We start from the raw sequence: 17,766 nt of genomic DNA on the forward strand, positions 1-17,766 counted from the left end.
TCATATTCATCCCAGCATTTATCCCATTAACCAACCTCATTATAGCCCTTTGATTGGCTATATTTGTTTCATTAAGCTCAAAAGGAATCCACTGCCCTTCCCCTCCTCCATTATGCCCAATGATAGTAGTTACCATTCTGTGAAAAGTAAAGCGACCACCACGTAGAACTCTAACCCTTCCGAATAACACATGTTCGCTTGACTGACTTGTAACCAAAACATTAGCTGAATTTTCATCTGCCTCACCTCTCCCACCACCAGCTGCACCTCTGCCACCATCACGCCCTCCACAACCAGCCATACGACCCCCCCTTAGCCACTTATTAACAGTGACTCCTCCACCAATGTTGCGCCCTCCTGCTGTCATGTATATAATCTTTATTATAAACCATATACATTATTTAATAAATGAATTGAAAATATTATTTTTTGATTATAACAGTGACCAAAAAATGTACATGAAATAATTTATCTATTTCCGTAATTCACCCATATGTACAATGCTCGCTTTTACTTTTTTTTAGGGCTATTGTACCCCTATTTAATGGCAGTACATTTTTTTCTCTCTATAGGTGAGATTATTTTTTGAAGGATATAGGTGACCTTATTTATTTTTAGAGGATATAGGTGACCTTATTTAATCACAAATTAACTGTGTGAGTAAATATCAACATGCATATTGGTCCAAACAAAAAATATCAGCAGACAAAGGTTACCAAATAAATTAAATTACTGTATTTACCTCATAAAAAGTCAATAAATTGTTGTTCAGCATTGAATTTATGAATAAATTGCTTTTATTACTAGGAATGGGTTTCATACTGGGTCAAACCCAAGGAATTGAATTACAATTACAATCCCAATTTACCCAAGGAATGTGAGTCCTAGTAACCAGAAATACCATTGCTGTATTATTACTATTTTGAGTAATAAAAAGGGAAGTAACAGAAGCTAGAAATAGAGTTTGGAAATTGGAAAAAACTAACATAATCATGATTCATAACATTCATCACAACAACACAACATTTCAGAAGCGAATATAGAGTTGTTAAGTTGAGCATAATTTACTGTACTTTTGCCATGTTTTACTGATCTACCCGAATCTAATTCACTTACGTGTCAGATAGTCATAGATATTGTGTTCTGAAACACACATGAATGAAAAATAAAACAAAACAAAAACAAAAACAAAAACAAAAATTAAAACAAAACTAAACTTTTTTTTTCTCTCTCTAGTGTTGGCATTAGTCGGTTATCACTTGGTCAATTACCCTAAGGTTTAGGAAATACATAAAATAATAATAAAATTCTGGATATTTCTGAGATACAATTTTCATAAAGTTTATATGAGAAAAAAATAAACTTTATAAACTTAAAAAGAAAAAAAATTGAAATTAAAATTAAAATTTTGGGTTTGGTTTGGTTTTGTTGGGTTTGGGTTTTTGGTGCTATCATCGTTAGTGTATTTATAATCCTCATAGATGGAACAAAACCCTAAGGTTCTTGCAAGAACCAATCGCCGCCAGCTTCAAATTCCTCTCTCCTCTTTTTCTCTTTATTGCACCATTCTTAACCTCAACTTTTGTCACAATCAGTAATGATTATGCAAACTAGCCTTGTTAATTATTGATTGCTTTGCATAGTTTTGTTTTAGCTTCTTGAATTTGTATGAAAGTTTGAATTTTTATGCTTTTAGTTGCTGAAAGTTGGAATTTTTATGGTTGTAACTGTTTATGCTTTGTGATTAAGAAAGTTTGAATTTTTAGGTTGTTTCTGTTATTAGGGTTTGATAATTTTTGGTGGGTTGTGTTGTGATTAGTTTTATGTGTGTTAGTGTTTGGTGATATAAAGTTAAGCTTTTTAAGAATGTTGTCTGAGTTGGGAAGAAGACCAGTGATTGGCAATAACGAGGGTTGTTTTGGTGATGAATTGGAGAAGGAAATAGGAATGTTGCTCCGCGAACAACGGAGGCAAGAAGGCGATGATCGCGAAAGAGAGTTGAATATATTTAGGAGTGGATCAGCTCCTCCTACTGTGGAGGGTTCTTCGAATGCTGTTGGAGGGTTGTTTGGTGGCGGTGGTGGTGGTGGTGTTGCTGGTGGTTTTTCAGATTTTCCTGGGAATAAAGATGTGAATGGTGTTGTTTCTGAGGAAGAGCTTAGGTCTGATCCAGCTTATCTTCAATACTATTATTCAAATGTGAATTTGAATCCTAGGCTTCCACCTCCTTTGTTGTCAAAGGAAGATTGGAGGTTTCAACAAAGGCTTAAAGGTGGGGCCTCAGCTGTAGGTGGAATTGGAGATAGGAGGAAAGGTAACATGACTGATGATAGTGGTGGTAGGTCAATGTTTTCGACGCCACCTGGTTTTAACTTTAGGAAGCAAGAAAGGAGTGAGGTGGAGAATGAAAAGACCAGAGGTTCTGCTGAATGGGGTGGTGATGGTTTGATTGGTTTGCCTAGCTTGGGACTTAGAAGCAAACAAAAGAGCCTTGCTGAAATTTTTCAGGTAGTTTTGTATCTCTTGTTTGTTATCTTTTGACTTATTAACTCTTTTTTAACTTCGATAATAACTCAGTTTGTTGTTTTCTGCTGTTAAGGTTGGTTGATATGGTTGATAACATATTTATGTGTTCATTTGTTTTTTTCTGCTGGGTACAAAAGATGGTACTTTTGCTATTTAAGGCTGTATTGGATTAATGAAATCAATAATGCAGTCTATACTTTTCATATCATTCTATCTGTTTGGAAGTTTTGATTTTGATTTTAATGTTGTGATGTATGATCCTGTTCTAAATTTTTGATTAATGGAATGCTAACTGACAATATGCATCTTTGGCTTTTGGCTTACCATTATTTATAGCTCATTGTGATGGAAATGGCAGCATATCATTCAATGCATTCGGCTTAATCTTTTCTTAATTTTCATATACTTCCACTAATGTTCTTTTATGATCGGTCGTCCTGTAGTATCTAACATTTTAGTTTTATGTTGGCAGAAAACATTGATACTGATTATTTTACACTTACATCTAGTTGAATTTTTGCATTCCGCATATAAAGCATTTGACATGGTTTTTTTTTTTTTTTTTTTTTTTTTTTGCTGAAATTTTGCACATATTATAATAAACTACTTTCAGGCCACTTGGGTTGTATAGGATATATACCTCACATTCAGCAGTTTTGATGAATTTTATGTCACATTTTTATACCTCTCAGTGTTGAGGCAGAGTATATGTTTATATTGGTCTTGGAGAATATGTTTTGGCCATATCTCACTGTTTCTCTGTGTATTCAGATTATTCTTAACTTCTTTTTGTGTTTTGAAAGTTTTTATTGTAATGCACTAGCAGAAAAACAGGCATTACCGAGTCTTTTGGTAGGCTCAGTCTGTTTTTTTTTGTTTTTTTATTTAAACCCTTGTTATTCAAACTCTTCTCTATTTAAATTTTCATTTTCACTCTCTTATCTAAATTTGAATTTAAATTTTCAGTTACATATGGAAATTGGTATTTATTTGTTGACCTGTAGAGGCAAATACAATTTTAAATCTAAATTTTCAGCTACATTGTCTTCTCTAAATTTAAATTTTCAGTTACTTTTGGTAACTGGTATCTAGATTTGTTTATCTTGCATCCCTTTTCTTCTACCCAGAGCTTATGACCGGTAATTTTGCAGGATGATATGGAGCGTAACACCCCCGTCACAGGCCTTCCTTCCCGTCCAGCAAGTCGTAATGCATTCGATGAAAATGTTGATAAAGTAAATACTTCTGAAGCAGAGTTCGCTCATGTTCAAGGATCATCTGCAACACAAAATATTGGTCTGCCAGCTTCATATTCTTATGCTGCTGCACTAGGAGGATCTTCATTGTCAAGAAGCACTACTCCTGATCCACAACATATTGCAAGGGCTCCTAGTCCATGTCTCACACCTATTGGCGGAGGGAGAAATGTCTCTTCTGACAAGAGAGGCATTGTCAGTCCAGATTCATTTAACGGTGTTTCATCTGGCATGAACGAGTCAGCAGATCTTGTGGCTGCTTTATCCGGGATGAACTTGTCAGCAGAAGATGAAAACCATTTGCCATCACAGGTTGAGTCTGATGTCGATAATCATCAGAGATATCTTTTTGGTATGCAGGGTGGTCAAGAGCACGGCAAGCAACATCCATATCTAAAAAATTCTGAATCAGGGCATTTGCAAAGTTCAGGTAAGAGCAGGTCAGACCTTAATAATCTGTCCCTGCACAGGCAGGCTGAGCTACAAAACTCGACTGCTCCTTTGAATAACTCATATTTCAAAGGATCACCTACCTCCCATTTTAGTGGAGGAGGTAATATGCAAGCTCAATATCAGTCTATAGATGGTATGAATTCATCATTCACTAATTATGGCTTAAGCGGTTATGGTGGAAATCCTGCAGCATTGACATCCTTGATGACTAACCAATATGGCACCAGTAATCTGCCACCGATGTTTGAAAACGTTGCCGCTGCATCCATGATGGCATCCCCTGGAATGGACTCGAGAATTCTTGGAGGTGGTTTGGCTTCGGGAGCTGGTTCTCCTTCTGATGTGCATAATCTTGGTCGGATGGGAAATCAAATTGCTGGTGGTGCTCTTCAGGCTTCGTTTGTTGATCCGATGTATCTTCAGTATATGAGGACGTCAGAGTATGCTGCGGCACAACTCGCTGCTCTTAACGACCCCTCTGTGGACAGGAACTACTTGGGTAATTCGTACATGAATTTACTTGAGCTGCAGAAAGCCTACCTCGGGTCTGTTCTCTCGCCTCAAAAGTCACAGTACAATGCACAACTTGGTGGTAAATCAGGCAACTCCAATCACCATGGTTACTATGGAAATCCGGCATATGGTGTTGGGTTGTCTTATCCAGGAAGTCCGATGGCAAACTCTGGTTCTCCAGTTGGATCCGGAAGTCCAATTAGGCACAATGATCTGAACAACATGCGTTTTGCTTCTGGAATGAGGAACTTAGCTGGGGTCATGGGACCTTGGCATGTAGATTCCGGGAATATGGATGAAAGCTTTGCTTCTTCTCTGTTGGAAGAGTTTAAAAGCAATAAAGCCAAGTGTTTTGAGCTCTCTGAAATTGCCGGACATGTTGTTGAATTCAGGTATGTTTGTTCAATTTTTGTCTGTTGATGTGTTTTTATTTTATCGTCTTGAAAGTTAAGTTGACTTAATTTACGATCGTTGGCAGTGCCGATCAATATGGAAGCCGATTTATTCAACAGAAGCTTGAAACAGCAACTACAGAAGAAAAAAACATGGTTTATCAGGAAATCATGCCACATGCTCTTGCTTTGATGACCGATGTCTTTGGTAATTATGTGGTTCAAAAGGTAAAAATTATTATTCTCTCGGTTTATCATTCTTTTTCATGGATCTGGTTTGACCAGTAGTTGATATCTTGCAGTTTTTTGAGCATGGACTTGCACCCCAGAGAAGAGAATTAGCAAACAAGCTTATTGGCCATGTTCTTACACTTAGCCTTCAGATGTATGGTTGCCGGGTTATTCAGAAGGTATTGATGATTTAGGTTGGCAATAGTTGACATATTTATGTCTTCCTTTTCTATTATTTTCTTGAATATCTCATAAGTTTTCCTCTGTCCTTTCAATATGGACTCAAGGCCATTGAAGTTGTTGATCTGGATCAGAAAATAGAGATGGTTAAAGAGCTTGATGGTAATATCATGCGTTGTGTTCGTGATCAGAATGGTAATCATGTCATTCAAAAATGTATTGAATGTGTCCCTGAAGATGCGATCGACTTTATTGTTTCAACATTTTTCGATCAAGTTGTGACACTCTCAACCCATCCATACGGTTGTCGTGTGATACAGGTAAGATTTCTGAACTGCTTATGTTACTGTTTTTACTATTAAGAACCTAAAACTCATTTGTCACATAATAAAAAACCTTTTGCATGGCAGAGAGTACTGGAGCACTGTGAAAGCCCTGCAACACAGCAGAAAGTTATGGACGAGATTTTAGGCGCTGTTAGCATGCTAGCACAGGATCAGTATGGCAACTACGTTGTTCAGGTTTTTACTTTTTCTTACTACTCAGCCTACTGGAATTTTTTGTTGTTTATCAGTTAACTTCGTTTATCATGAATGTATTGAAAACTGATGTAATACTTCAGTGATACTTGTTACTTATAATTAATTCTTATATCTTTTTAAAATCTGTTGCTTTATATTATAACATCCTTTTGACATGCCATCTGAGGTTGGTTCTTCAAATATGATATGGGTTTTTGGTCTCCACTCCGCCTGATTTTGTGGTCACGTCCAGAACATTACAGTGTTTGCTATCGCTTCCTTTGATATACATACGGTATGCCGTTTAAACATGTGGGCTGATCTCTTGTTTTGTTTTGTTTTCCGCTAAATAACAGCATGTACTGGAACATGGGAAGCCTCATGAGCGTTCTACCATAATAAAGGAGTTAGCAGGGAAGATAGTTCAAATGAGTCAACAAAAGTTTGCCTCCAATGTTGTGGAGAAGTGTCTGACCTTCAGTGGTCCTGCAGAACGCCAAATACTAGTCAGTGAGATGCTTGGAACCACGGATGAAAATGAGCCTCTTCAGGTTTTTTCAACTCTCTCTATCTAATATGTATTACTCATCAATTTTAGGTTTAATGCCACAATATACATTTTTAAATCCACTGTCTCGGAAGCTTTTGATATTATACCTAGTCTTAGGTTTCAAATCATCATGAATGATCTCGTTATTTCAAATCCTAATATTGCATGAGCTGGACTCATAACCATCCCTTGACTTTTTTTTACTTTTAACACTTGGTTGATTTGAGTGGTAAGGGACTCGGACACTTTAAGCAGAATTCACCACGTGTGTTTAACTGGTTCTCTAGTGGAGATAGGTGATTACTAAACAATAGTTTTTAATATTATTTTGTACTTGTAACATGATTCACAAATAAAGCAAAGCCAATATCACATATTCGTTCTTGATTTTCCAACCATCCTTATAATTCTTTGACTGGTTGTGAATGCTTTAGTTAGTTAACTCTCACAACTTCTAAAGCGATTCCATTTTGTCAGTTGTTCAGTTATGATGTTTTCCTCTTCGTATGTTATGCAAAATTAAAATCATATCCCTCTTATATGCAGGCAATGATGAAAGATCAATTTGCAAATTATGTTGTCCAAAAGGTGCTGGAAACATGTGACGACCATCAACGTGAGTTGATTCTTTCGCGGATCAAGGTTCATTTGAACGCATTGAAAAAGTATACCTATGGAAAGCACATCGTCGCACGTGTAGAGAAACTTGTTGCTGCTGGAGGTACCTATCTAATCCTTTCCATTCTTATTCTATCGTTGTAATCACATCACATGTTAATGGTTTGTTAACCGTTCATGTAATTTGTTGTTGCAGAGAGAAGAATGGCTGCTCAGACTCCTCAACCTGCTTAGGCGTGACATAGAGAAAATAATGTTTGTTTGTACAGCTAGCTAACTGAGCCTAGTGCAAGCTGCTTCTTCATCAAGAGCCTATGTGTTTCCGCTGATTGAAAATAAAGTTGTTAATTGTACTGCAAAAATGTGTACATTTGTAGCCTTTAAGTTTATACATAGATTTCAAGCAAGATGAGGTTCAGATGTTTCCCTGCAGAGAAGATGAAAATATGATGATGCTGATGACTATACAAGCCCTTTTTTCACGGTGTAAAGAGTATAAAATGGTGAGGTAGTTTACAACTTTACGCACTGTACAAAAATGATGCTATGTGGAGAGCTGTTGACAGTTTCTTTTTCTTTATCAAATGTACGGTTGTAAGACCTTTTGTCCTTTAATTATGAGTATAAATTTTCTTTAAGGTTCATTTCCCTTATTCTCTTATGGAAGAATGTGACGGTAACCTTTTGTTTTATTATCATTATAAGCTATAAGCCATGACATGCTTTTATTCAATATGTCTTGAAGTGGCAAAGAAATATTACACTTCTTTCAAGTATGACAAAAAACACGTAGGAAAATATGTGAGTGCTAATAATATTCCCCTTGAACCATGTTAGTACTTTCAAGAGATGGCTTCTTGCTGACAAATTGCTATTTTAAAGTTTAAACAGAAATGGATTCTCCATCTTCCTATTTTGATGTCAGCAATTGTTTTGTAGTAATTTTTTACAGTACGACTTGGTATTATTGTTTTGTAGTAATTTTTTACAGTACGACTTGGTATTATTGATTGATCAACTCAGTAAATTTACTCATTCAAAGCAACAAGGTTTCTGGTCACCAAATAGTTTGTTACCTCCAACATTCTATGATGGAATAGTTGGTAGCTTTGATAGATGTCACGGTTTCAACTTCAACTATATGTTTTTTCTTTGTTGTTGTCGTGTAACATCTTATTAAGGGGATTCACCATTGAGCTTGCCCTTCTGATAACTGAATACGTTGTATATGTCATCAATACATCATTTTTATTTGTCAACAACAGCTGTGTTTGTTTCATCTAAATTATTCATGTATAAGGTCAAGGAAACCATGTACCACAATATAATGAAATTTCATATCGGTCAGGATATCTTATAATAAGAAATCCAAGTCTTGCAGGAAAACGTGCAAAAGAAACCCCAAATACCATATAATTTAAATATTAATGTTATGACTAGAAACCTGGATAAGATAAGATTTCACAATGATGATGGATCGATGGAAGAAATGCTTCGTAAATGGAGGATTTTGGCCGGAATCCATGACAGGAATGATGTCCAATGGTGGAGAATGTGTATGCAAACACATCAATATAATAATTAAGGTGAGTGAAAGAGATTTAGACTGAGGCATAATTATTTTCTTTTTTAGGGGAGATCGAGTCATACCTTGATGTTGATAATGTGAAGAGAAATATCTAGGGATAATTTTGAACAAACAATGTCTAAGAACTAAAATATAAAGCTGAGCATATTATAAGTGGCAAAAGTATATTTAATCTCAAAGATGACATAACTTTTAGTGAAAAAATAAAAATTAATGTTCCCGAAGTGACATAATATAAGTTAAGTAAGAGTCTAGACCTAAAAAAAAAATTAAGAGCAGTCAATTTTTTTTAAAAGAAATGATTTGTGGACACACAGTTTGACATGCAACATCATATAAACATTCCCTAAAAAAACACCATATAAACATACAACTTAGGCACGGATTATATTTTTTGTCATTACTTTTTCTCATATCAATGGAAAACACGAAACCGTGATTATATTTTTTAGGGAAATGTTAACCAGTGCCCCCGAGGCACTGGTTATGGAGTTAAATATAGTAGTATCTTGCATTGAAAGTTGTGCTGTCATTGCATTAAAAGCTTAAAAAATGCTCTTTGACTTAAAATTTCCACTTTTGGTTTCCTTAACCAGTGCCCCGGGAACACTGGTTAACATGACCCTATTTTTTATGATGTTGGATACGTTGTCACGAATTCAACATAACTAATCATAATTAATTATTTCTTAAAAAAACATAATTCATTAGGATTAATCATGTTTTTAAGAAGGGTCAAGCTATACTTTATGCCTCACAACAAGTGCCTTATGGTCTTATGGCTGACCTAAAAAGACACTAATAATACGAAAGAAGTAGCATTCCAGATATATACGTGTTGGTCCTGGCGTAAAAGATTTGAAATGATATATTTATAAGTTTTTTCATTGGTTCAGCTGTATCTTTCACGATCATTATCTATAAATAACATTATCTACTCGTTTTTTGTTTATTTATGTTTGAAAATCGATAAGTTTAAAAATAGGCAGGCATAAGGCAAGTTGTATGTAAAATAGTAGTTTTGATGCATAGTTGCATACGTACATACCATTATTTTTAGAAAAGTTAACCTCACTCGTGAGCTTATTAAACTTTGTTTTTGGTATGACTCGAGTATCCTCTTCTTATTGTAGATGCTAATATTTTGATTCGGATAGAATTATAATAAATGACAAAAAATTTATCAAAAAATTTAACACTGTTACATTAGAACTATATTCAAATTCAAAATTGTTGATTTACCCGAAAGAGAGTGAGCTTATTAAACTAGTTTATTTATAATTTTCTTTTTGAGTATGTTGGTGTATGATTTGTTTATTATTCCCTAAGTTGAGCTTGGTGTCACACGCTGAACACAATTCGACATTCTTTGCTACTCGTGGTGTATGATCCATTTTGAGGTGATAAGAGGTGGGAGGAGGCTACCAGTGGCGGAGCCATTCATAGGCTGGGGTGGGCCACAGCCCTCTCAGAAAAATAAGAAAAATTAACGATCATAGGTCTACTTTGTGAGATTTTATACAATTTTGTGTTGGTTTTAGGTTTCGATTAATCCAAATTCCCGAAAAGTGGTGTAGTGGTCCACCCGAAAAATTTAAATAATTCAATTATAGGTCTATTTTGCGATTCTTTAAACATTTTTTCAACGATTATAGTTTTCCGCGGTTTCAAAAGTGGCATACATGATTTTTGTGATGCTTATACTTGGCATATTGTCATGTCAACTGAAAATTCTCTTACTTAACAGCCGTAATGTATAAAAAAGTTTCATAATTTATAGTAGTTGTTAAATACGTAATTTTATAAGTATTCTATTCACCCTAACTTTTTAGTCAAACTCCGTCATTTCAACTTCGTAATTAAATGCTTATTACAACTTTAATTTGTGTTTATGTATTATAATTAATTTTAGTGGTCCACTTGAGCTTTTTTTTCTGGCTCCGCCACTGAGGCTACAAGCGATGAACACTATACTTGAAACACATTGTAATATGTCTATGAACTTGTTTATCGATTTAATCATGTTATTTGTCCCAACATTAATTGGGTTTACTTAAGCAATTTACACAATAATATGTCTATGAACTTGGTTCAAGTACTCTACATAAATTGGGTTTGCATAAGCAATTTACATAATAATATCTCTCTAACTAAACTTGGTTTGCGTAGTTGATGTAGTATCAAAAGTAAGTATGTTTTTATATCGTCTCTTCATGGACTAGTGTGATACCATAAACCGTTCAACACCGATTATCATTTTAAGTTAGGGTTTGATTGATTGTTTGCTATTAAAAATATTTGAACTAAAATGCGATAATAAAACGGAGAGTAATAAGGAGTAAAAGCATTGGGATTAGAGTTCGTCAATCAAGCATCAAATATACCCTAATGATCATATATATGGATTCTAGCTTTTTATCGATATTACCACGCATCATCCGACAACATCATTCATGTCTAAATGATATTGTGAGATCAATCGTATCGTTTAATCGACGATTTTTCAATCTATTAAACGATCTGATAGCAATACGTTCTGATACTTTGTGTGATTATCAAAACACAGATCCTATGCTAGAATCCTTGTTTTGATAGATGATTATTCTAACCCTAGATTCAAAAGTATTTTTCAATAACATTTAAATCAAACGTAAGAATGAAATGCAAGAATAAACTCAATATCATATAAAATGTTAGAATCATATATTTCAAAGATCAAAAGATTACATCTAAGCTTGATCAAGTACCTCTAATCCCAACAAATGAGATTTAGTTGATCATTGTCATGACAACATTACAATAATGGAAGAAATGAGATTCATGCTAAGATTCATCCCAACAAATGATGAATCCACCTTCTAACACTCTTGCTCTATGAAATACAGTAATTTTCACCCTATTCTCTCTCTACAAGTGTGATAATTATCTTTCTGAAATGTACAAATGGGCTTTTATACTTCTGCATAATTTCACAAACTCGCCAGGCGAGATATGCTCGCTATGGCGAGCTGACCTTTCTTTTCCATTGGGTTTCTGCCACGTCATCCTTCAGTGTCCTACAACAGTCTTATCTCACTAGGCAAGATTTTCTCGCCATGGCGAGCTCTAATCCTCTGAAACATGGTCTCTGGAACTACTTCTCGCCCTCTTGCTCGCCTTTCCTACGCTATGGCGAGATCTCGCTTTTTTGTTTCGTTGTGGCGAGCTTGGGTGCGAGTTGGATGATGACATTCTGGAACTACTTCTCGCCATGGCGGCTATACTCGCTATGGCGAGTTAGCCTTTGCACTTCTTTTAAGTTTTCTTTCTTTGATTCTTGTCTTGTTCACTCTTTTCCTGCACAATTGGGTCAAGTAAGATATAAGGAACCTAATAATGCATTTTATCACATTATCATGGCTTTTCCTTGGATAACTTGTAAAACAAGTAACCAAAAGTGCTTAATAAATATAACATAATTACTACATTCTAGCACTTATCAGTAGTTTACGCGAACTCAGTTCATGTACTTACATGTTAACTAAGTTCACCTACTATTTGAAATTTTAAAATTGACAGACTTTATATAAACTGAGTTCGCGTACGATTCTCATAGAAATAAAATATACTCAACGTGTCATTTACCTTTTGAAATGAAATGTTAATGGAGGACCTTGCCTTCAACCTTTCATAAACTTTTTTTTCTCACATTTGGACATGGGCAGGGGTAAGAGACATAATGTTTTATTTTTGGTAAAAATGCAAAAGCAAGAAAAACAAAAGAAAAAATAACGGAAAATGACTAAGGCCGAGGATGCATCATCCACAAGGCATCATTTTGAAGCAAAGTCTTTAAGCTTTCAGGAGGGTGATTCCAAATCTTCGTCTTGATGTCATTTCTAGAACCAAACTTTGTAAAAAAAAAATCGCACATGCATTGCTCTCTCTAAGAGTATGAGAAAGGTTTACTTCACGATTCTAATTCAACAACTCTTTGATGTTAGCAATCACCAGCATAACAATGATACTTACTGAAATGCTAGCTGCTCTCATTTCGATTTACTTCCCTAGTGTGAATGTTCATCATAATGCTCCTATAGATTGGTTTCTTGGCATCCATCGAGAGATAGTTGCTTTGTCCTAAATGTGGATGGGAGCTGCCTTGGTAATCCGGGTCAGAATGGAGCATAAGGCTTAATTAAAAGAGGTGATGGTTCTTGAGTGAATGATTTTAACTGTTTTCTTGGGACAACAAATAACACTTATACTTAACTTATAACTATTTTCTATGGTTTGAGTCTAGTTAGAAATAATGGTTTGCACTTATCTTTGCTGCCACTCTAAGAGACATAATGTTGAAGAGGAAGATTGAAAAATTAAAAGAAAAAAAAAACGGTTTTCTTATAAATAAAAATTTAGATCAACTGGTCCCCTTAGCTCACTTAGTAAGGGATAATACATATTATATGCAGGGGTTAGAGTTCGAATCCCAGACATCCCACATATTCACCTTAAAAGTGAATTTCTTTAGTCGCTAGGTTACTTAACAAAGAGAAATTTAGATCAAGTGAAACACACCTCTACAAAATTTGAACCACAAACTTCAATAAAGATTTACGATGCATTATCCATGTATGAATAATTTGTCAATTTTGGAATTTCAGATTTAAACTGAAGTTATAATAAAAGCTATCATTTTTATCAACTGTAATTGATATAAAAATATTTTAAAAAAATACAAACATAAGACATATGATAATTTTGAAATTAAAATTATTTAATTTGTGTAAAAGTGGAACTGTAGATTAGAGAGATCAAAGATATAAGCAATACATCCTCATGAGCTTAGCTCGGTTGGTAGAGACGATGCATAATATATGCAATGTTCGAGGTTCAACCCCGACGACCACCAAAGATATAAGCAATACAATTATTTATGAGAATAAATAAGAATAAATATTTATTGCAATTGAGAGAGGAAAATAAGGAAATGGAGAAAGATATTTCTGAAAAACAGGATCTAAAATACCTGGCTAAATGGTACACGTTGGCACCGCCACTTGCCCCACCTCAATAAATATTTATTGCAATTGAGAGAGGAAAATAAGGAAATGGAGAAAGATATTTCTGAAAAACAGGATCTAAAATACCTGGCTAAATGGTACACGTTGGCACCGCCACTTGCCCCACCTCGAATAACATATTGTACTTTTCTCTCCCTTTTTTCACATTTATTGCGTTATCTTTATCTTTATATAATACAAAAGTATACTTCTATAAGCGATAGTACACGTGACATCTTCTTGCTCTTCATCTCATTTAATGTTTTTCTATCAACCAATCAAAATGGATATTGAATCATTTACTTTTTGTTAGCCAATCAAAATGGATCAATGACACATTTATTTTTCATGAGCCAATCAAAATTGATAATGACATGATTTTTTTCCTTTATATAGAGACAATTTGTTTTTCATTATTTTCATCTACATCTTCCTCCCATAAAAAATCATTGTTTTCAACTCCATTCTCTTTTCTTTTATTTGTTTATTTCTTAATGACATGTTACTTTTTATTGTGATTTCTTATGTTGCTATTTTCTATTCATATTTTCTTTTAAATTTTTCTTTTGGTGCTTTTTTCTATATTCTTTGTTTTTGACTGAATCTCTATTCATGTTTCTATTTTCTTTTGTAGATACCAAAAAAAATTGTTTTTATGGCTCCTTTGATTTATTTAAAACAGACAACAACAAGACTAATATTTTATAATTAAAACAAATAGATATTTGAGTGGACAAAGTTAATTAATTAATGGGTGTATAAATAAAAAACAAAAACAAGACCTTTAGTGTATAATGTATTTGATTTTTTTTAGTTTTATTTCCTTCATCCTTATGAAATATTTAAATGAATTCATACTATTATTAAAAATAATATTCTAATTAATGATTATTAAATTATTAAATTTTTTTAGAAAAAAATATTAATGTTTTAATCAATGTCATATCTTTGTATTCATTCTTTTTTTTAAAAGGAGCATCCATTCTATTATTAAAACTTATAATCAGAAATGGTTTAAAAACGACTCCATATTTAATTCTTTCCACAATATTCGTTCCATCCTTAACTTCTACGGAAAAACAATTCTTTTAAAACACTTCTCCAAACTTGAAAAATTAAAATTGATTGATTTTGAAATCGTAATCATAGTAATTTTAAAAAATAAATATGAAAATCACTTATTTTGGCTCAAGTTGTTTATGAACTCCATCAAATAATTTTTTTGGGAAAACCCAAATTTTAGTTACTTCGCGGTTGAACTCTTCTCTTAGGAACCATAAGGTTAACAAAAAAAAAAATATATAAAGACACATAAATACCCATTATTATTATTTTAGGGAATAAATGCTCATTATCATTTTCCCTAAAAATAATCATACAATATACAACAATATAATTTCCACTAAACGGTCTTTATTACTTTTCTAAAAATAATGAAATTGAATATCTCATCATATTTTTACATCTATTCCTTTTTTAAAAGATGATATTCCATAGGTTTGTACTACATACAAATTTGCTTCTATTTAATGGTGTTTTTTTGTTCATGATACTAACAAAGTTTGATCTGGTTATACGATAAAGGATCAAGTTGCACTAACTTACACAAGTTAAGAGATCAATTTGACTTATATTAAAATTAAGGGACCAAACTGAGATTTTAAGATAAGTCTATGGGTTAAATTGACCAATTTTAAAGTTATGGGACTAAATTGAACTTTAAAGTTAGTTACAGGGCCAAAGTGACATTTAAGCCAAAGAAAAAAAATTAACAATATGGAAAAATCATATAATTATAGAAATAGTAATAACAACAATATTTAAAAGGAGAATTGAATGATATTATTAGTATTAATATTTGCTATCATGTTTTTTTTTTTAAATATGGTAACATGTCTTTAATTTTTATTTTTTTATAAGTTAATACTAAATTACTAATAGTAGCATTACAAAGGAAGGTAGACTCAATTGGTAAAGAATTGACTTAACTGCAAGGTAATTGATTTAACTTATGGTGTGCTTGCGTGAGGACTTCTTTAGTGAATGATTTACAAGTACCTCTCTAAATGCTCTTTGAGCCATGAGATTTGTTTTGACCCTGATGAGCTTTCGAAGCCTAACTCATCTAAACATTTTATCATTTTTTTTTAAATTGTAAATTTAAAAAAAATTAAAAATGAAAAATCTCAACTTTTTGATTCAAAATGAAAGCCTAAATTTTAGCATATTCTAAAAGAAAAAAGATCAATCGAAAACATTTTTTAGGAAAGATTATTCAATAAAATGGAAAAATCATAGAATTATAGAAATAATAATAATAAAGTTTTGAAGAAGAATCGAATGTTACCCAAAATTAAATTTGAGCAATAACCGGTGATTTTTTAAATTCCAATTTTACTAATTTTCTACAAAGTTTGTATTTCAAATTTTTTTAAAGTATATATGTCGTGTCCTTTTAATAGCATAATGCATGTAAAAGTCTTTTAATAACACTTTTTTTAATGCCTTTATGTCTAATTTTATAAATAAAAATGTACATGGGATAACTCTTTAATGATCATTGCACTAACGATTTTTGAGGTATAATATTTAACAAAGTTAATAAAATAAGAAACAAAAATCATATTGACTTTATTTTTCATAAAAAAAAATATGTCGACGAATGTTGATTTTGTGAAAGGTATGAAATATGATTTCATCTATCTCCAATGATACTAGCCTAAATCTAAAGTTTGTCTTTTTACTACTAGATTAAACCCTGAGAGTTGAAAAATCACAATTAACTAGACTAAATCTTGAGAGTTTATCATAATGTCGGGATTTCCAGTGGAGCCTATATTGGGTTGGGTAATCATGTTAGGTCAATAGCAATCACGCAAGTCAATTTGACACTACATCTTCACGCAGAACCTTAAATCCCTAGACATATGAGTAATCTCATTTATATGTTGATCAAATTCTACTCTTTCTTCCGATATGTAGAACGTTAACTCACACTTCATACATTAACGTAGTGTGTGAATTTATGCATTCATAATTATGTGACGTAGTCATAAAAAGTAAAATAGAGACACAAACATGTTCAAAAATGTGGGCTAGTGGTGATTTCATGGATGTAGGTTTACGCTCCTTTCTTTCATGAGAAGGGATAAATGAAATTAGAAGCAAAGTGAATACGAAAAGGACATTGAATATGAGAGAAATGATAAGAGAAAAAGATATGTAATGTGTTTTCTGTCATGAGTTGGAACCTCTAAATCCAAAGTTTTTCTTTTTACCACTAGATTAAACCCTTAGAGTCGGAAAATCACAATGAAGTAGAAAATGCATTTTTAATTCAAATTAATCATGATAAATAGCATATTCATTATACATGAACCATCTCTCATCTTGGTTTTTTACTGAAAAAAGTTTATTGGTTTAATTGTTCTTGGTTATTGGAATTACACTATGAAACACATTTTTCAAAAGTTGTTGGTTATTTTATGAGTTTCTTGAAAGGGTTGAGAATTTCTCGATAATTAATTTACCAAAACATTAGACTCAATTAAAAACACACCACATCATTTAAAAATGTATAATAAACATGTATGTTGTCAACTTAACATAACATAAAAGTGCTTTTCTAAGGTTAAATCCTACCAAAGACCAAAATAAAAGAATTTGAAATAATACAAGTTGAATGAAATAAATGGTATGAAAGAGAACAACATGGAAAAACTTAAATTTAATATTTTCTAGAAGAAGAATTAGACTAAACCAAAAAAAGTGTTATATCATTTTAAATTTTTTAATAAGCATGTATTTTATCAACTTAGCATAATACATCTGCATTTGTCTAATGTAAAATCCCATCAAATGCCAAAAGTAAATGAATTTGAAAAAAATATTAAGTT

General features: G+C 32.9%; 1 protein-coding gene across 2 annotated transcripts; it reads left to right on the plus strand.

The window, feature by feature from the left end:
• The first annotated feature begins 1,496 nt into the window (after positions 1–1,496).
• LOC146930698 (pumilio homolog 2-like) lies at positions 1,497–7,884 on the plus strand. Of its 2 annotated transcripts, XM_085702168.1 has the most exons (10): positions 1,497–2,508; positions 3,678–4,212; positions 4,426–5,140; positions 5,227–5,368; positions 5,443–5,550; positions 5,659–5,871; positions 5,962–6,072; positions 6,429–6,623; positions 7,169–7,343; positions 7,437–7,884. In XM_085702168.1, exons 1-10 carry the CDS (start codon positions 1,867–1,869, stop codon positions 7,472–7,474), a joined length of 2,874 nt encoding a protein of 957 aa, XP_085558294.1. In that variant the 5' UTR covers positions 1,497–1,866; the 3' UTR covers positions 7,475–7,884. The 2 variants fall into 2 exon arrangements, with proteins under 2 accessions (XP_085558294.1, XP_085558293.1); XM_085702167.1 differs by having other exon boundaries at positions 3,678–5,140.
• Positions 7,885–17,766: the final 9,882 nt, after the last annotated feature.

This window comes from Medicago sativa, chromosome 4 (genome assembly GCF_051527215.1).
Source record: "Medicago sativa cultivar Bolivia chromosome 4, Bolivia_mono, whole genome shotgun sequence".
In the NCBI taxonomy this organism is placed as follows: Eukaryota; Viridiplantae; Streptophyta; class Magnoliopsida; order Fabales; family Fabaceae; genus Medicago; species Medicago sativa.